Source organism: Bubalus kerabau, chromosome 3 (assembly GCF_029407905.1).
Source record: "Bubalus kerabau isolate K-KA32 ecotype Philippines breed swamp buffalo chromosome 3, PCC_UOA_SB_1v2, whole genome shotgun sequence".
Lineage (NCBI taxonomy): Eukaryota > Metazoa > Chordata > Mammalia > Artiodactyla > Bovidae > Bubalus > Bubalus kerabau.
In genome coordinates this window covers 179,414,932-179,435,883 of record NC_073626.1, presented here as the reverse complement: position 1 = coordinate 179,435,883, position 20,952 = coordinate 179,414,932, and the positions used below count along the sequence as shown (strand labels likewise).

The window sequence follows — 20,952 nt, the reverse complement described above, 5'->3', positions numbered from 1 at the left end:
ATTCTGGGCAATTCAGTCTCTCTGAGCCTCCCCTCAGGGATCATAATACCTATTTCAAAGCGAGTTTTAAGGATTAAATGAGATGATCCATATAAACTAAATTCTTGCCCAAATAAGCACTCAGTAGACATATGCTAGTACTCTTGCCTGGAAAATCCCATGTATGGAGGAGCCTGGTGGGCTACAGTCCATGGGGTCGCTAAGAGTTGGAAACGACTGAGCGACTTCCCTTTCACTTTTCATTTTCATGCATTGGAGAAGGAAATGGCAACCCACTCCAGGGTTGTTGCCTGGAGAATCCCAGGGACCGGGGAGCCTGGTGGGCTACTGTCTATGGGGTCACACAGAGTCGGACACGACTGAAGCGACTTAGCAGCAGCAGCAGACATAAGCCATTACAACCAGAAGCCCTGCTGATGATCTTTCACCCAGCTGTTGGACAAAAGCAGACCTGAATCCTGTCTTCGTTATACAATCTAGTCACTATGACCAAAATTTTAAAATCCAAAGAGGCCTCCACTTGATTAAATAACCTTCTTCAGTCATGCGTTTTGATGATCTGGACGCCTGCCATCTGGTTGGATCCGTCCCTGGCTGTTTGTCTAGAGTTTACACGACCCCGAAAGGTAGCTTCTCAGGACCATTAGAGGAGACACAACAGACCGGTGTTTTTCCAATCCTTAAGCCCTATACCCTCTAGCTTCTCTCCATCTTGGGAGTCAAAAGGCTGACGGTGCGAGCCCAGGGCAAGGGTGGCATCACAAGACTTCAGAGAGTGGGAGCGTCTTTGCAAAAAGAACGTAGAGGGAAACCGAACCCCTCCCTACGAGCCCATTTTCCTCAGACAACTGCCGGCCGAGAGAAGCCCTGGCCTTCGGGGAAGGTCAACTCTCTCAAACCCTGAAAAACACCTCTAAACGGGATCCCAGTCTCCACCGCTACTACAGCGCCCTGTGCGTCGGTGCGTGCGTGCGTGCGTGGGTGTGTGTGTGCGCGCGCGCAGACGCACAGGTCGCTGGGAAGCCGCCGCTCCCCCTCTGGGTCTTCCAGTTTCCCAGCGTGCTTTGGGCCCGCCAAATGGGAGGGGGAGACGCAAGATGGCGGCAGCCGCGAACTCCGGCTCCAGCCTCCCGCTGTTCGACTGCCCGACCTGGTGAGTGGCGGGGCGACCAGCGCTGGAGTGGCCAGGCCTGCGCTGGCCTGTGCCGGCCGGGCGGCTGATTTCTCGCAGCGAGCCGAACGGCCCAAACATCTTGGGACTGACAGAGGGAGAAGTGTCCGTCGGGCCGGGCGGCGTGTGGAGGAACCTGGAGCTTGGAGCCCGGGCCCAGAAACCGAGGAAACCCAGAGTTGGGGGCTCTGAGGCGCTGGCTTAGGCAGCCCCTCGGGAAGTCAGCCGGCTGCCGGGGCCCTTCGGGGCCTTGGCCTCGAACTTACCCCAACTCCTGCCTGAGTGCCTGGTGCTCTTGTGGAGCCCGGTACCTGCCCCCCGCTCTCTGTCCCGAGCGCGCGCGAGCTAGCTTCCTGGTCCCGATCCCCTCTCAGAGCCTCGCATCCCGCGGTTGTTACTGCAGCCTGGTGCGGCCCTTGCCTATCTCTCGCTGACTGGGAGCTCCCTGAGGGCAGGAACGGCTCTGACCTACTCCTGTGCTCTTAGCCACCAGCGCGAAGTCGGGCACCAGAGGGCATCCTTGCTTGTTAGGATGAACCCCTTTCCTCCCTTCTCAAGTTCTTGGGAATAATGGAATAATTTTAGTCTTTGAGTGGAGTACACGATGAATTATATAAATTGCCTGGTAAGGCGACCCATCCGAGTTAGAGCTGTGTCTGCTCATCACAGTGTATTGTTTGTGTGTGTTACTCTCTGGCTCCGTTATATTGAACCCCTCAAGGGCTGCCTAATGTATCTCTAGAGTCACAGTTCCTAGGCCTGAGCCAGACACATAGTAGGAGTTCAGAAAGCATATTTTGGATGTAACTTGGCTTTCCCTGGTTTCCAGACAAAATGGGCTTTTGTCCAATGCACTGCCCTCCCAGCAACCACCATATAGGAGTTGGGTCAAGCTTGTGAGATGACTATGTTGTATCTTCAGCTAGATGTAAATGGATGCATTTGTGTTTGTTTGTGTGTGCACGTGCGCGTGTGTAGATGTTGGGACTCTGGTAAGATTGTTCTTCAAACTTGAGAGGAGCAAACACAGGAAACAAGTGAATGTGTAGCTATTTTCTGGGTCCTTCTGCACTTCTGTAACACAGAGTTGCTCCAGTCTGCAAATTGTGTCCATTTCGGTTCCTTGCCACATTGATTTCAGAATATTTACTTATGTCTTCTAACTAAGTTTACTGGGCCAGGATAGTAAATTTATAGTTAGAAGAGACTGTATAAGATCACTTATCATTTCCTTAACGTCTGGTGTGCACCAGACATTGTGTTAGGTGCTTTGACATATATTTGTCTCCCTTGGATGGTATGATTATAGGAGTATAGAGAAAAGTTCCCTTATACATGCCACTGTAGAATGACCTGTTCAAAGTTAACAAATATCTCTTGTATTTATTGGTACCTGGTTTCATAGCATAGTTTTGGATTGCCCTAACTGCCTAAATTACATATCTGGTTTGACCTCAGCGTTCAGGACAATACCCTCTGTTTCTTCTGTGATGAGTCTACCTTGATTAGCCCCAGACACCAACTGATTTATTCTACCATTGTATGGTAATTATTGGTAGTGGCAAATCTTAGACTCAAACTCAAAGTGACCAGACAACTCCGACTATAGTACTTGCATTCTCTGTGCTGCTTTCTCTCCAAGGTAGATAATTCAGTGTTAAAATACAGGTTTCTTTGGTGCTGCTCTAAATACAGATCCCCTGAAATATGTTTTAGAGCAGTTGAATCACTGGGGAGGTAAGTGTCAAATGCAGAAAGGAGCTATAATAACAGTAAAGTAGATGACATTTCTGCTTGAACATGAACTAATTATAGGCTGGTAAGAGAGCTCCAGTGTTGAATGGGATAATGATTGTAAATGGCATTTACAAACTCATCCTGAAAATATTTTTTCACTGTTACTTTTCAGGGCAGGTAAACCCCCTCCTGGTTTACATCTGGATGTAGTCAAAGGAGACAAGCTAATTGAGGTATGGAAATACACGTCTTCCCCTTTCTCCCCACCACACTAAAGATTCTTGCCAGTGACTCACTTTTCCACCCCCTCTCCTGTGCTTTGTTTTCCAGCAATGCTACTTTTGTTCATCCTGATTTTTTTTCTATTAAAAGCACATGCCAATGTGTATCTTCACAGATACTCAGTTTTTTTGTGACTTCTCTTACCTTCCAAATGAAGGGTTTTAATAGATTGTGGGCCTGTAGGCCTCAGTGAAACTGGATGCCCTATAACTTGGTGAATTCCTTCTCTCTGAGTATGTGGAGTTGTGTGGAAGGTGCAAGATCTGCAATAATTAAAGAAGAAAGTGAATGATACAGATTGAATTCAGCTTTTAAGTTGCTTTTATGACATTTAAGCTAGAAGATAATAAACTAAGACACATGTTCAAAAAAGAGAATGGAAATGGTGATGAAATTCATTCATTCATTTAAACATTTACTGAGTGCTTATTATGTGCCAGTCTTTGTGCTCGGCATAGGGAATACAGCAGTGAACAAAATGAACATGGTTCCTGTCTTCAAAGAAATCATCTGGTGGGAAAGACAGAACCAAACAAAAATTTACATGATTATAATCGAAGTAAGTACTATAAAGAACAAGTGTAGCAGAATTCTAGCTTTTCTCCAAGTTTCTAGAATGAAAACCACATAGAACTGCAAGAGAACACGAGTTTTGTTTATCTATTAGGTTGTGTGGATTTTTTTTTTAATTCTTTTGTTGCCATTTATTTACCAAGAAATGGGGATTAAGCCCACTGTGGCCATCGAGTTGTGAGTCTCCATGTCTTCAACCAATTTTAGGTTTGCTTGCTCAGATAACATTTTAAGTTCAAGGCCCTATTGTTGAGTGCAGTTATTTTTCTTTGGTGTATATAGTAAAAACATTGCACTCCGTAATGAAAACTGTCTGTGAGATCTCCTGAAGGATGTTGTATAAATACATTGTTTTCACTTTCAGGATGTTGTATGATACATGTATGATACATGTATTTTGGAAAACATTAAGGCGGAAGTTGTGATGAATTCATCAAGCCCTTAGCCAGTCAGTTAGAACCACTTTGTCATGGGTTCTTCTGTCTTAAAGGTTACAAAATATCAGGATTATTCAAGGGAATAATTTAGCTAAAATGTCTTCTTTTTTTTTTAAAACTATAAACTGTTCCACACATATAAAATGTTGCTGAATAGACATACAGAAATCTATTTTTTTAACCAGAATATAATAAATCTTTAATTTGCAATAGGGAGAAACAGTAAGGAGCCTAGCTCTAAAGATAATATAATTCTTTTGAGAAATAGTATATATTTTCAAAGCACTCTCAACTTGTCAAACATCTCTCTGATTACTGGTTTCCATTAACTGGTAATGTTGTCTTTCAGTGCTCTTAGGTGTGCTGAGTTGCCACAGAGGTGTCATGTTACAGTCCATAGGCATCACTGCGTTGTTTCTGAGAGAAATAGACTCCAGATCTGCTTATTATTTAAGGATTTAGGCAGCACTTGATACTAACCGAGCTATCTATGTCCAAGCCTTATGTCAGAGGCCTGTGATGTGTTGTGATAGCTGGGTTTAAGAAGTGCAATATTAAAACAAAAGCCATGAGTCTTTTAAGCCCAGGGTGTAAAGATACACTCTGAGTTATAACTCAGAGGCACAACTGGATAATGGTATTAGCCATAGCTAGTTAAGCAGTTGTGGTTTAGTGACTACTGAAGGGCCAGTGCATTATTTCATTCACCTGGACAGAAGAAGCAAATTGTCTAAGAATTCACTCATTTTCTTGCTTCTGAGGCATACTGTTTTTTTCCTCTACACTTTCACACTTCTATAATTGAGATACCTTTAATTGTGAATGTGCATATTTAATTTGGAGGCTTTTTCTCTTTCTTCTCTAAACACCTAAATCTCTGGTATTGACATCTTGTGGTGGTGGTGTTTAGTTGCTAAGTTGTGTCCAACTCTTTTGTGACCCCATGGATTGTAGCCCACCAGGCTCCTGTGTCCTTGGCATTTCACAGGCAAGAATACTGGAGTGGGTTGCCATTTCCTTCTCCCGCGATCTTCCCAACCCAGGGATCAAACTTGTGTCTCCTGCATTGGTAGATGGATTCTTTACCACTGAGCCACCAGAGAAGCCGGGAATCATAGAAAGGTGATCAATTTTGTATTAGAACCCAAGAGCTGGTGGTCTTATGACTGTTTAAGTCCAGCCTGTGAGTTCTGTGGTTAGCAAATTTAAGTTTGTGAGGACATCATGTATGTGCATATAGATACGAATGGGAAATGCATCTATGAGATTCAACTTGCATAGATATTACCTAGAGAAAATAACATGTTGACATTTTAGGGCTCTCACAATTCTAAAGCAATATCTTATATTTAACCCAAGTCTTAATATTTGGGTCTGAGCAGGCATGGGATGATTGTGGGATTGAGCTGTCAGACTGTTGTTAAATCTTGATGCCCCCTAGCACTAGGGGCCTGGGACAAGCTCTCCCAGCAGTAAGTGGGCTCTGCTGGACAGAGTTTCCCAAAGGTGACCCCCATCCCTTTGAGCCTTAATGTATAAGCCGGCAAGTAACTGGTAAGTGTTTAAAAAAAAATTAAGATTATGACCTATACTACTTGTTCACTCCTTAAATGTTTTTTGCCATATGGTGGATTTTTTGATGCAGGAAGAGTGAAGAAAATATATAGTGGTTATAAAAGCTTAGACTGTGTGAAATCAGACCTGAATTTCTAATCCAGTTTATAAATATCTAGCAGTGTGAACTTGCATATATTAATTAATTTCTTTATGCCTCACTGTTCTATCTATAAATATAGGAATAACAGTACCCCCTTACCTCACAGAGTGGCTGTAAAGATGAAATGACATAGCATAAAACTCATAGCACAGTGTGTGCACTTCAGTACTCAGCGGTTGTTAGCTGTTCCCAGCACGTGAGGTGCACTTCTGGTTTTGTAAGAACACTGAAGCACGGGAGAATAGCAGCCCACCGTGACTTCAGTGACATAGCCAGGAACGAAAAATAAGCCTCTTGATTCCCAGCCTGGTACCATCCTAATTTGACTGTACTTCCTTGCTCAGCTTTGTGCTGTCTTCTCTCAGGGATTTTAGAAGGAGCATAGTGTGAAATGTGAACTAGAGCTTAGTGAGACATTCTGTTTAAAGGAAAAAAACAGGGAATTCCCTGGCATTCCTGGTTAGGGATCGGCGCTTTCACTGCCAAGGGCACGGGTTCAGTCACTGGTCTGGAAACTAAGATCCTATAAGCTGCGTGGTGCAGATAAAAATAAAAACTGTAAAGGAACAACATAATATATATGAATGAGGGTTATTTTTCAAAGGCTCAAATTGTAGACCTTAAGAACTGAATGAAGTGTTAGCAAAAATTTAACCTACGGTCCTTATTCTGTGACAGCCCAGTCCACAACCAATATGTTGGAAAAGCTTTACTGATCCAGGATTAAAAGAAAAAGACAGTGTAGTGAGTGATTTTCATAAAGCTAAATTCAACTCAAAGAGTGACCCTTTATCCTTGTCCTCCCTGCTTTTTTGTTAAAATGACCTTTCTTTTATAAAATGATTGGTGACAGTTTTAAAAGAAAGTTCTTTTTTGGCAAAATAAAAGTTAACAGTGCTACGTCAGCCCCTGCAATTTTTAAAATAACAGTTTGCTGCTCTGCAAAATCCTCTTTTCTGCTATTATATTGAGACATTATATAGTTCTATTTTTTCCAGTTCCACAGGAGTGGTTAGAAACATTTTGGAGTTCTTCTCAGAATTATTTCAGACCCATGGCACTGTTATTTAGAATATTAGCATTGCAAGTTATTCATACCTGAATTTAAATCCCACATCTGCTAGTTAACCAGCCTGACTGCCTTGAATGACTAGATTCATCTTTCTGAATTTATTTTATGTTTAATAATAAAGGTGATAGGCTTCCCTGGTGGCTCAGACGGTAAAGAATCTGCCTGCAATGCAGGAGACCCCTGGGTCGGGAAGATTCCCTGGAGCAGGTAATGGCAATCCACTCCAGTATTCTTGCCTGGAGAATTCCATGGACAGAGGAGCCTGGCAGGTTACAGTCCATGGGGTTGCAAAGAGTCGGACACGACTGAGCAACTAACACTTGGACTTTCTATAATAAATGTGATACTTAGTTCACAGACTTGTTTTGAGAATTAGATGAGATAATGCTTAAAATGCCTAGCAAAAAATAGCCCTTCAATAAATGTAAATCTGTACATTCTCTTCCCTCAAACCTGGAAAATCTTTGCCCTGTGAAGTCATACCATATTTGGACAAAGCAAGTACTCATTTAGAGTTAACTCTGAGTAATGCTTTTTTGTGGCCAAAATGAAATGGGACCATAAAGTTAGATCTAGAGGCTCATACAGTGATGTCTAATGTAATTCTGATTTCAAGGGGGTTCCAGAAATAATTTGGGGCTCTAGCAGCATGATTAGAATATAGGTAAGTGTTTATACCTCCCTTCCTTTGCGAACCAGTTGATAAACTTCATTTGAATATGTATTTTTCTGAAAAGAGGTCTTATTCCTTTATAGGCATGCCTTATGTTTTTATTTCCTGCTCAACCTAAAGTTAAGTGAAATCTTAAATTTACAATGAAAAGAAGACAGCCTCTCTTGCAGGCCATTTACATCTAATAGGATTAGGGAAAGTTCTTTTCATATCGGCACTCAACATTTGACCGTTATATTTGGGAATAATCATTGCCAACCCCCAAAAATGTTAGTAAATTTTTCTGAGCTCTTTATCTTGAAGAATAATAGGAAATATATATACATATACACACATATATTTTTTTTACTTTGACAAGGAATTTTATGTTAATATGCTCTACTTTTATTGGAAGACTTTGCTAAACCCTGTTGAAACCAGCTTTAAGTAGTATTTTATATTTATTTAGAAACTGATTATCGATGAGAAGAAGTATTACTTATTTGGGCGAAACCCTGATTTGTGCGACTTCACAATTGACCACCAGTCTTGCTCTCGGGTCCATGCTGCCTTGGTCTACCACAAGCATCTGAAGAGAGTTTTCCTGATAGATCTCAACAGTAGTAAGTAACTCATATCCCATCCTGTTTTACACATTCCCTTTTGGGCAGTGTGGAGATGCTCTTTGGGTTCTTCAGATTTGAAATTGTGTTTTATTGTTCATCAAGGAAGTTTATGTTTGGTTTTTGAATCAGTCCTTCTCCATTCCTGTGGTATTTCCTATTTTACTGAAGTAATTGATGAGTGGAGAGAGAAGATTTTAGGGAGTGCTTTCTTGAAGAGAGTAATAGGTATAGAGAGAACAAAAAAACACCTAGAAACTAGGGAATGTGTTTATAGGCCCCTGAGAGATTGTGATCCAGTTTAAGCAGAAGCTGTGGTTAGCTCCATTAATGTAGCAGAGTTGTGGGTACAGGACATTAAAAAACATCCTTATTTTGAGCAAGTTCATTTTTTATAATAGGTTCTTTATCTCAGCTACATTTTGCTTTGACTATTACTACTAATATCAATTTTAATTCTCTGAGCACACTCCAACTATAAGATTTTCAAGTTTGTCAGAGATAATCTCAGAAATGCAATTGAAACTTGATTACATGGGGCCTTGAAGTTTGTTCATCTTCACCTGTGTATAATTAATTGCAGCATGGAACGTAAAGGATCTCCTTCCTGGGTTGATTGTGTTTTACTCCTTTTCCCCCTCCCCGTACACATGCACACATTACCCCAGTATGGTTATGATGGTTTTGGAGAGCCTTGTCTCATAAGTTCAGTTCAGTTCAGTCGCTCAGTCTTGTCCAACTCTTTGCGACCCCATGAATCACAGTACGCCAGGCCTCCCTGTCCGTCACCAACTCCCGGAGTTCACTCAGACTCACTTACTTGAAAATTTATGTCATCTTTTCTCTCCATTTCATAATATGCAGAATGTAGACATGGAAAAATATCCAGACTCTCCAGTAGGATTTTTGGCCTACCTTGCCATTGGTATTGCACATGTTTCAGCCAGCCTCATTTCTTATCCTGGGGAAACCCCAAGTATGACTGCTACCAGTCCAGCAGTTCCTGTATTCCTTAGGCTTGGGGCTGGAGAGGTCAGACCGCAGCAGTTCCTGTCCTCCTCCTTGCGGGGAATGGCTTTTGCTGGGTTGGAGCCTTTCCTGCTGGACCCAGAATGGAGTCAGTCTGGCAGCAGAGGAACTTGTTATGTGGGGTAACAGCAGCTCTGTAGATGTGTAAGAAATCCACTGTAGTGATTCAGGATTCAGTGAAGGAGTTTCCTTTTCAGTGTGACTCATGACAAGGGATGCAAAGTGGACCCAATGCCATTTCTGTTTTAAAAAGCAAAACTGATGTGCTGGCAGAAGCTTCTCTTCTGCAACTCAGGTTTGTTTTTTGTTTGTTTTTTTCTTTTCCTCTCTTACGTTTCTGATTTGGTTATTCCCAGCACACGGCACTTTCTTGGGTCACATTCGGTTGGAGCCTCACAAGCCTCAGCAAATTCCCATCGACTCCACGGTCTCATTTGGTGCATCCACACGGGCGTACACTCTCCGTGAGAAGCCTCAGACATTGCCATCAGCTGTGAAAGGAGATGAGAAGATGGGTGGAGAGGATGATGAACTCAAGGGCTTACTGGGGCTTCCAGAGGAGGAAACAGAACTTGATGTAATTCTATTGTCTATGTCATTGTTATGTCTTGGAGACTCTGGTTTTTGCAGTATGTAGCTATTCTGTGTAGCTTGAAATGCCAATGACTTAGCAGCTGGAGGTTTTCTTGAACAGAGTGATAAGCCTTTGCCACTTTGGCAGTGTGGTGTGGCCCTTGGAAATCTGCATTGTGTGGGTTTGGTTATATATATCCAGGGCTGACTAGCCCTGACTTATGGTTGTCTTGTGCACCTTTGCTGCATGTTAGAAGCCAGGCTGGGAGTTACATTTCTTAAGAGCTATACTATCCAATGCAGTAGCCACTAACCACATTCCAAGTACTCAGTAGTCACATGTAGCTAGTGACTAACAATACTAAATAGCTCTGATAGAAAACATTTCTATCATCCAGAAAGTTTGTTTGAACAGCACTGGCTTACAGAGATTGAAGCTTTCATTCATTTATGTAGCTTTTTTTGATACCGTCCAGTCAGCCCAAGAATCTTCTGAGTAGAACTGGACTGCTTTTGCTCTGGACCTGGCTGCCCTGAATTGTACAAGATTTGACTTCGATGTGTTAAGGTTTTCCTTGTCTAGAGTTGACCCCAGTAGTTGGTGGTGTAGCTTTTGTCTTCACATGCCTGTCACTGTATTGGTGTGACTGGTCTATCCAGGTAGATCAAATGCCTGCCTGTCCGTAACCACCCACGTACATTTACTCTTCTTGTATACAGAGGCAATTTCCCAGATCTTAGGAAGAAAAAAGCACAGTAGAAATCTTACAACTCAGAAGTTACTTGGTTGTAAATAAGTAGCCTTATGGCCAGGGGCCTGGCTGGCAGTCCCTCTTGCCCATTCTTTTCCAGGCTGCTTCCATGCCTCCTCCTGTATCTCTAGGTCTTGTTCTCAAGACATTTGGGATGTCTCAAACTGCAGCGCAGGTTGGAATAAGTCCAAGGGATTGAAAAGAGGCAGGCAGCAGTGCTGAGGCCAGGTTAATCACTGAGATGGATGGATAGTTATGAATAGAAATGGGGCCAGACAGGGATGGGAGTGACAAAATATTAATGCCAAATATTCAGTGCACTGGCAGCGTCCTAGCTAGTTTTAAAGAAGAGAGCTACTGGGAAAGAAACTGTCAGTTTTTCTTTCTCATGTGTTTTGTTACTTAAAACAGTTCTTGAATTTTTTCCCAGTCGCATTCTTTTAATTCTCAGCATGAAGACACAATAACCTTCTTCAAAAAACCCCCAAACCTCAACTCAAGGGTTTTTGCACAGATGACTTGTTTTCAGCTCAAGGTCCTTCAGCCCCTTTTGAATATCACTGCCTCACTGGTCACTGAAGATGTTCTGCATTCTGTCAAATGAGTCTTGCTGGCATTAGCTATTTAGGGACAGTAATCTTTTCTGGATGCAAAAGAGAATTTCATCTATGTGAAGAGGTCAAGGTTAGCTCCTAATCCTTTCCTGCTCTTTGTTTGGTAATATTCTCCTTCAAATTCCTTGTGTACTCATTCCTGTCTTTCCTGTGTGAACTCTGGCCCAGAACCTGACAGAATTCAACACTGCCCACAACAAGCGGATTTCCACTCTTACCATTGAGGAGGGGAATCTGGACATTCAGAGACCAAAGAGGAAGAGGAAGAACTCACGGGTGACCTTTAGTGAGGATGATGAGATCATCAACCCAGGTGAGGTGTCTTCCTGGTTTTTTCTGATGAAAAGGCTGTGATCCTAGAGAGTAGTTTACACAACCTGTAGGTCAGTTGTTTCTCAACAAGGTTTAGAATAACAGGTGCTATATTCAGGGGAGATATTTTTATACAGTACAGGCATACTTTGGAAATATTGTGGGTTTGGTTCAAGAATTTCAGTAAAGCAAGTCACACACAGTTTTTGGTTTCCCAGTACATGTGAAAGTTATGTTTACACTACACTGTAGTCTGTTAAGTATGTGGTAGCATCATGTCTAAAAAGACAATGTACATACCTTAATTAAAAAATCCTTTGTTACTAAAAAACACCAGCCATCATCTGAACCTTCAGCGAGTTGTAATCTTTTTACAGTAGTGACAAGGATCACTGGTCATAGTTCACTGTAGGGAAGTCGCTCAGTCGTGTCTGACTGTTCGCAGCCCCATGGACTGCAGCCTACCAGGCTCTTCCGTCCATGGGATTTTCCAGGCAAGAGTACTAGAGTGGGGTGCCATCGCCTTCTCCGACTATAACAACTGTAATAATAATGGAAAAGTTTGAAACATGTGAGAATTACCAAAATGTAACACAGAGCTAGGAAGTGAGTGAATGCTGTTGGGAAAATTGCACTGAAATACTTACTCGATGCAGGGTTGCCACAAACCTTCAAATTTCTTGATATAAAAAACTCAGTGTCTGTGAAGTACAATAAAACAAACTATGCTTTTTCATTGATGGAGTGCCCTGAACACTCAAGCATTATCCAGTTGCAGTGTGAAAGAAGTAGCTAGAGCAAGGCCCCATACAATTCAGTATATAGAGCATGGCTGTAGTTCCGCTTTGCTGATGCAGTATGTCTGTATCATAGTAGAGTTTGAGTATAGGTTAGAGCAGACACTGTTGTCTTCATGGGGATCTGTGTATGACTGGTAACTCTTAAAATTGGACAACTTTCTGCCACTATTAACTGCACTGAAGACTTGCCTGTTTAAGGCTATAATTTCTACTAAAATACTAAATGTGTTTTGTAGTCTTAAGGGAGAAGGAGACTCCCACCTATAGACAGTGGTCCCTGAATGCTGGGAAATGTGCGTGAAGGAGAGCAGATTGGGGGGAGGCACCCTGAGGGTGGGTGTTTGCAAGGCTGACCTTCGGGAGGAAGGAGTGGGTGAAACCAGAGCCTGTGAGTAGCAAGTATTTGGCTCGGCATTAAAAGCAACAACAAATCCTTATATTTAGAAGAAGAATTAAAAGAATTCCTGTGAAAGAGATTGGAGCATTCGTTCTAGTGACTTTTGTTCACTTTCTGATGATGTGTGAAGTGGAATGAATAACTTGTCAAAGTAGTGAATGCCCAAGGGAAATGGCCAGTCAGGAGCTGAATGACTGATCTAGAAAGTTTATTTCTGGATGCCAGATAAGAGTTTCTAGGGGTTGGACTTAGAAATCTGTAGTTTTAATAAGCTCTTATTTGTACTGATAAACAGCCTACAGTATGGGAAGGACTGAACTAGATAATTCATTAAGTCTCCCTTCAAGACCTGGGGTCTGATATGTTCTGTTTTTTCTCTTGAAAATTATTGTGGAACTTCTCTGGTGGTCCAGTGGTTAAGACTCTCTGCTCCTAATGCAGGGGGCATGGGTTCAGTATCTGGTCAGGAAACTAAGATCTCACATGACACATGGTGCAGCTAAAAAGAAAAAGAAGAAAGTTATTGTCCTGGAACTTTATGAAGGCAGTATGTTCAGGGAGAGTGTGGCAGAGTGTTTAAGAGTGTGGGCTCAGATCAGAGGGCCTGGGTATGAAATTCACATCTCTGCTTGGTAGCTCTGTGACCCTCTGGCCAAGTGACATATCAGAGTTCTGGCCCCACAGGATTGATGGGGAGATTAAATGATTAAGTGAAAATACCTCAAATATGTGCTTGGCACTCAGTTCAGGTCAGTCACTCAGTCGTGTCTGACTCTGCGATCCCATGGACTGCAGCATACCAGGCTTTCCTGTCCGTTACCAACTCCCAGAGATTGCTCAAATTTAGGTCCATCGAGTTGATGATGCCATCCAACCATCTCATCCTCTGGCATCCCCTTCTCCTCCTGCCTCAATCTTTCCCAGCATCAGGATCTTTTCCAATGAGTCAGTTCTTCACATCAGGTAGCTGAAGTATTGGAGCTTCGGCTTCAACATCAGTCCTTCCAGTGAATATTCAGGACTGATTTCCTTTAGGATGGACTGGTTTGGTCTTGCACTCAAAGGGACTCTCAAGAGTCTTTTCCAACACCACAGTTCAAAAGCATCAATTCTTTGGCGCTCAGCTTTCTTTATAGTCCAACTCCCACATCCATACCTGACTACTGGAAAAACCATAGCTTTGATTTGTTGGTAAAGTAAATGTCTCTGCATTTTAATATGCTCTCTAGGTTTGTCATAGCTTTTCTTCCAAGGAGCAAGTGTCTTTTAATTTCATGGCTGCAGTCACCATCTGCAGTGATTTTTGGAGCCCAAGAAAATAAAGTCTGTCACTGTTTCCATTGTTTCCCCGTCTATTTGCCATAAAGTGATGGGACTGGATGCCATGATCTTCCTTTTTTGAATGTAGAGTTTTAAATCCAGCTTTTTCACTCTCACTTTCATCAAGAGGCTGTTCCTCTTTGCTTTCTGCCATAAGGTCGTGTCATCTGCACATCTGAGGTTATTGATATTTCTCCCAGCAATCTTGATTCCAGCTTGTGCTTCATCCAGGCACTCAGTAGGTCTTGATAAATGTTAGCCATTATCCCAGTCATCATCTGCCAGCCCTTTTGCATTTACCTGTGCAGACTTTCCTATACCAGAAGTAGACCTGGCAAGGAACTTCTTGGTAGATCTTCCAGGAGCAGAGATTTCCTGCAGTGGATAGACTCCCTCTTCAGGAGTTGCATGGCTCGAGAATGAGGAAAGGGTGAGAGGACCGAACACTGTTCAGCCAGCACAGGACAGGGTCTCCTCGATGGCCTCGTCCTCACTTCCACAGGCCTGTTGTGTTCGTGGGGCACATACCCTGTTAGCCATGCCTCTTGGGCTCCAGTTGCTCTTGCATTTCGTTTAACTTTCCTGAAGGGCTGATTGGAACAGGGCTCCTATGGTAATGAGAGAAAATAAGAGTGCCTTTTTTTTAGAGACCTTGTCTCCTTCCTGATGAGCCTGGGTACCTTTTCCTCTTTCTTTTTCCGTATAGAAGCTGTTCATTCATTTGTTCATTGAACAACAATTGTTTGTGTATGTAATTCCAGGATATATTCTTTAGAGGCATCCTAATATGTGAAAAGCCAAACTTAAATAAACCAGGGGCTCTTCAGTTAAACAAGGAATACTTTATATCCCAAAGGGACTCACAGGAGTGTTTCTTTAAATAGCAAACACCTTCAATGCATTAAAATAAGGTGTACAATGTCTGCTAGGGAAACAACTCCTTTCCTACCACTGTATTAAGATAAAAGGGCCAGGGAGTTGTTTTTTCTAGTAATGATAGTAAGTCTGTGCTTGCCTGTTTCCCCACACTTCGTCTTCAGTGAGGAAGCTGTTCATTCTAGGTCATCCAACCCAGTCTCCCGTCTGTGCTCCAAGATCACTACTTTCATACTTCTCTTGAAGCACCTCCATTGTATTGTGACCTATCTGGCTTTACAGCTGTGAGCTCCTTAAAGGCAGGACCGTGTCTTGCTCTTTATCTCCATGCCTTCTGTCCAATAAATGAGAGACTGATTGCAAGCATGTTACTTGATCTCAGTGCTTTCTTCTGGCAGAGTGAATGAATGAAGCTAGAAGCTTTGTAGGGTGCAGGAGTGTGTGTGTAAGCCGTGAAAAGCTCTCCCACCCTGCCTGGGCAGGGGCTTCAGATCTTTTAGTGAGTCTTCCTTGTACAGACATGCATTGGAGATATTATGGGTTCCGTTCCAGACCACTTCAAAAAAGCAAATGTCAAAGCAAGTCACGCAGATTTGTTTGGTTTGCCAGTGCATATATAAGTTACATTTACAAGTGTACAATAGCATTATGTCTAAAAAGTAACATTATATCTAAAAAAAACCCCCATGTCTTTGTTTCTTTACAATGCTTTAAATACTTTATTGCTAAAAAATGCAAACTATCATCTGACAATGCAGGGTTGCCACCAACCTTCAATTTAAAAAAAAAACCCTGCAATATCTGCAAAGCACAGTAAAGTGAAACACAGTGAAGCGAGGTATGCCTGTGTACAGGTGTTCAGCTTGCAAGACAAAGTTAAGCTGGAAGCCCTGGGTGTGAATCCTGATTTTGTTTTTCGCTTATGAGCAGGTGTTAGCAAAGTATGTGGTGTGTGACCTCTTGAGGTGTCCCTCTTTTATTACTAACATGAGATTGATGATGTCTGCTTTTTTTTTAATCTCCCCTCAAAAGAGGGAAGTATGTGGAATGGGAAAGTGGTCTGGAGCACAGGCCTGTTTCTGGCTGCTGAGATTTATATCCTGGCTCCTCTCCGGTGAGGTGACTGGGCCTGTCATTTTCCTCCTCCAAGCCTGAGATTGTTTTCTCATCTGTAACATGCTCACTCTAGTGGTACTTAGCTCAAAGGGTTGTTGTGAGGATTGAACACATACCCAGCAAACACTTGAAGTGTTGGCTGTATTTTACTGTTTTAATATGAGTTATTGTGATGACGGTTCACACTGAGCCGTGTGACGTTAATCCTCCCGGTTGATTACTGAGTTAACCTGCCCTCATGTCTTTTTGCAGAGGATGTGGATCCCTCGGTTGGTCGCTTTCGGAACATGGTGCAGACTGCAGTGGTCCCAGTCAAGGTAGGAAGCATGTTTGAAATGTTTTATCGTCTGGGTTAAAAACCCACTCTTCCATGTGTAGGCTTAATTTTAAAACACATTCTTTGCTCCTTTCTTATTTTTCATACTGTGGGAATACTTTTACCCCATCTGTGTGTCGGGATCCTGGAGTGCCATAGAGAAACTACAGGTGACGAGCCAGCTTAATGCTGCATGTAAATTATGATGTGATGCAAGTCTGTAAATTTACCTCTCAGTGGGGTAGGGTGCAGAGAGACCCACCTTTCTTTAGCCTTCCCTTCTTAACTCAGAGTACGCTGTTAGGCAAAGAGGAGGCATAGTTGCCTTCTGCATGGCACCTCTGGCTTTTGCCATGGCTTTATTTTGTGAACAAGAAGGACACAGATAGGAAAGCCAGCTCATGTTGGGTTAGGTTTAAAGATAGCTCTATTGAAGAACCAAGAAGTGGAAGCTACAGAGATGTTCTGAGTGCTCAACGCATGGAGAACTACCTGACAGCGAGGGCTCCAAAAGGGAACAAGTGGCCCCTGGAAGCAGATCCCTGTTGGCAGAGGTGTTCAAATGGTGATTGGAAGATGCTGGTCAGAGCTGCTAGAGAGAGTTGGTTTTTTTCTAATCTTCAGAATATATTAGATCAAGAAATGAGTCAAGTTTCTGGTTAGTCTTTGTTTCAGGAAGATCTTGTGTTGAAATTTAGTCCAATGTGAAAAACTCCAAGATGAAATTTTTTCATACAACTCCATAGAATTTGTGCCACATTTCCCCTTGAGCACCTTTCTCTTCTTTCTTCTTCCTTTGGAATTTTCTGCTGTCTATTTCCCCCCAGAAAATAAAAATTAGAATACTTGCAACCATCTGTTAATCACCTTTGTTTCTTAAAAGGGCATTTTAACATCAAAAACAGACAGAGAGAGAGGCATGACCTTAGGGTAAAGAATAGTCACTTAAACTGGATAAGTCTTACTTTATGAAAAGTTCACACACTGGCCTCATTTTTCTTGGTTTGACATAGGATGGTGAACACTTTGTGTGGAGCAGTGTTTGGGAGCCACATGTTAGATGACCACTGTAAGGTCTCCTCAGGCCCTGAGATTTTGAGGACAGTGAGAAGGGTTGTTTGGGAAACAACCGAGTTAGAGGTTCAGGGGCCTGTCCCAGTTTATCTAGGACTGCAGTAGAAGAACCTAACAGCACTCTTCTGTCTCACCTCTGTCTCCTCTGTAAACCACAGAAGAAGCGGGTGGAGGGCCCTGGCTCCCTGGGCCTGGAGGAATCCGGGAGCAGGCGCATGCAGAACTTTGCCTTCAGTGGAGGACTCTACGGGGGCCTGCCCCCCACGCACAGTGAAGCTGGCTCCCAGCCGCACGGCATCCATGGGACAGCACTCATTGGTGGCTTGCCCATGCCATACCCGAACCTCGCTCCTGATGTGGACTTGACCCCTGTTGTGCCATCAGCAGTGAACATGAACCCTGCACCAAACCCTGCCGTCTATAACCCCGAAGCTGTCAACGAACCCAAGAAGAAGAAATACGCAAAAGAGGCGTGGCCGGGCAAGAAGCCCACACCTTCCTTACTGATTTGATATTTTTGGTCATGGAGGAGGGTGGGATTGGGTGGGAATGGGGTGGAAGGGTGATGGGGGGAGCTAATGAACTAGGGAGAAAAACTTTTCATGTGTGCAGTATCGTCTTTCAGAATGTCTCCTGGGGTCCTAACCATGTAATATTAAAACGGGGGGTGAGGTTGAAATATCCCAGAAAGACCTGTCTTCAAACACTTTCATTGCAGAGAAATGTTTCATATATCCTTTTAAATAGATTGCCCTGGCTTTTCCCCAGGCTTTCCTTTTCTCCTTTTTTCTTTTCTCCCTCTTTCTAGGGTCATTTTTCTTTAAGGTCACGTACCCCAGGGAGAGACTCTAGGCCCTCAGGTTGAATCCAGAGCTGTGGGGGTGACAGAAGCCCCGCCAGCCTTGTGGGTCCAGTAGCCTAATTTATACCTACTATCCCTGCAAGTCCAGGTAGCAGAAGGGTTGCCACGGATTCCAGGTTGCTTAACAAGAGGGTTTAAAATTCTCCAGTTAAGCTAAGATTTAAACTCAAAAGTGTTTTCCTGGGTCAGTGGTTTTGAGGTCCAGCAGTTAGGCTTTTCTTTCTCTTTTGTCCTTTCTGTTCGAATGAGAACATTTTGATTTTTCATCTGACCAGTGCCATAGACACAGGTTGATAGTTTTAAACTTACAGTATTGTTTGAACTTTACCTGTTTTTCTTGTCAAATCTGAGTACTTGCGGAAGTTTCTCACTTGATTTCAGGGTACTGTCCTCTACTCTCTGAGGTATTACTTTCCTTTTTGAGTGTGTTATGAAGGCAATTTTTAAAGGATATGACCAGTTAGAGCAATTCTAATTAAAAAGGAAAAGATTTTTACTTTGAAGTAATGGATGTCTCTAAGAGGACATTTTTAGATGATGGTTCGGAGGCTCTTTCCCCCACTCGACCCAGAGCTCCAAGACTAGAAGACCTGGCTAACAAACATAGGAGACGAAGGTAGGACACATTGATAAGAGCTTTGTACAGAGATTTGTACATTTGTGTAATAGGCCTTTTCACGCTTTATGTGTAGCTTTTTACCTGTAACCTTTATTACATTGTAAATTAAATGTAACTTTTGTCATTCTGGTGCAGTTTGTGATTCAGTTGCCATCACCTACTTCCACTGCCATGAGGGAGTATTTGTCAGAGGTACAGCTGTCAGGCTTGGGAGGTGACGCTGTGTCCCCATTTTATTACCACAAATAAAGGTGCCCCCTGATGAGCTGGAAATTCTAATTAGAGATTCCAGTCCCCTGATGAAGCCTCACTGGGCAAAGTGGGTTAAGACAGAGACGGGCGCCCTTGTGCCAGTGTAACCAGCACCCTCTGCAGCTGCGTGCATTTGTGCTACAGCTCAGGAAGCACAGGAGTGAAAGCAAGCGAAGTTGAGGATGTTTAGAGGGGATTTCACCTGGAGTTTGAACTGGATGGATGTGTCTTGCATACTAGAACACTGTGCAGGAAGTGGACTTTGTGTATGGTGAGACAACGTATGTGACTTTGTGATGAAAATGCCAACGAGGTTCCAAATCCCTTAGGTTGAGAGTGTGAACTCAACAGCAGGAGCAGCCTGGTAAAAGGAACAGAGATCTATAAAATCACAGCTAGGCAGAAGTTTAACTTCTCTGCCGGCTTCCGTAACGATGACTGTCCTCATCTTATGAGGACACCTTCCTGTCATCATAGCAAAGGTTACTATTAGTGCTGGTTAAAAATCAGTTGTTGAGCACCTGCCTACTGTTAAGCAACCATCTGCAGCATTTATTTAATTTTAATAGCCCTAAGGAATACTGTTTTTATCCCTGTTTTACAGATGAGAAAACAGGCTCAGAGATAAACTTCCTTCTGATTTCATGTAGTGAAGTCAGGATTGGAACTGGATTCTGACTCCAGAGCCTGAGCACAGGTTAACACGGCCTCTGGGATGAGGTAAGGGGAAGGGTATACGAGCCATAGTCAGCTTGCCACCGGGCTCTATAGACTGGAGCTAGACGACTGGGCGACTTCACTTTTCACTTTCACGCATTGGAGAAGGAAATGGCAACCCACTCCAGTGTTCTTGCCTGGAGAACCCCAGGAACGGGGGAGCCTGGTGGGCTGCCGTCTATGGGGTCGCACAGAGTTGGACACGACTGAAGTGACTTAACAGCAGCAGCAGCAGATGTTTGGAAATTGAAAAGTTTTTCCCAAACTGGACAACTTACTAGAAGGTATAATGAAGGATTTAGATGTATTTTAGGTAATAAAATCCTTCTGGTAAGAGATTATGCCATGTGTTATTTGGTTTCAGAATTTGAGTTGCAGAGTAAAACTTCAATTTGTGTCTCAAAGAAGGCTCAGTAGAGAATATCCAAGCCTGTGAAGCTCTGTCTTTCTTTTCCAAGGTCCGTTTGACTTTAGTGGAAGCAGGAATGGCTGAATTTGGTGGTTACACAGCAAATAGAAGCATGGTATGGAAACCTGGCTTCCCTGGCACCCAGATTTCTGATTATTCCAATCCTGTTTTAGTGCCCCTCTAAGGGGAATACTGCAGGAAGGGGCTTAGCTGCCTCTCGCCCCTAACAGCTCTAGCCGATGACTGGGGGGGTAAATCTCCTGTTCACCACCAGGATCGGCAGATGGTCTCAATTGCTTGGGTGAGCACTGCGCTGGTGAGGGATGCAGAGATGAGAAGCGACTGACTGTTGGTTCCCCAGCGTCCTATGCCCCTAATGGGCCCTCTGCTGAGAAGGGAGGGGATGACTCCTGTTTACCTCCCCAGGATGGGAGAGGGTGGTGAACCCCATGGAGAAGGACCTTTTGGCAGAAAACAACAGGTTGATCACAGCTCAAGAGCAACTGCTTGGTAACTGCATGCCTAAGATATGCTTGTCGTTATCAACTCAGAATTTTTAGTCAGAAGGGTTTGTGAGATCCTGGCTGGATCCCTCATTTTGCTTGTGAGCAAACGATGGCAGTGGAGACTTCAGCTAACATGGATTGAAC

The 20,952-nt window shown here is 43.2% G+C and overlaps 1 protein-coding gene and 1 non-coding gene across 2 annotated transcripts; both read left to right on the top strand.

Annotated features, from left to right (window-relative positions):
• Positions 1-1,010: 1,010 nt before the first annotated feature.
• Positions 1,011-19,049, top strand: PPP1R8 (protein phosphatase 1 regulatory subunit 8). The gene is made up of 7 exons (XM_055573982.1): positions 1,011-1,153; positions 3,081-3,141; positions 8,111-8,264; positions 9,650-9,870; positions 11,401-11,545; positions 16,306-16,370; positions 17,602-19,049. Exons 1-7 carry the CDS (start codon positions 1,098-1,100, stop codon positions 17,953-17,955), a joined length of 1,056 nt encoding a protein of 351 aa, XP_055429957.1. The 5' UTR covers positions 1,011-1,097; the 3' UTR covers positions 17,956-19,049.
• On the top strand, positions 4,664-4,829 carry LOC129648117 (small Cajal body-specific RNA 1). Its single transcript, XR_008712700.1, has one exon. It is a non-coding gene; the product is annotated as a small Cajal body-specific RNA 1 (non-coding RNA).
• Positions 19,050-20,952: the final 1,903 nt, after the last annotated feature.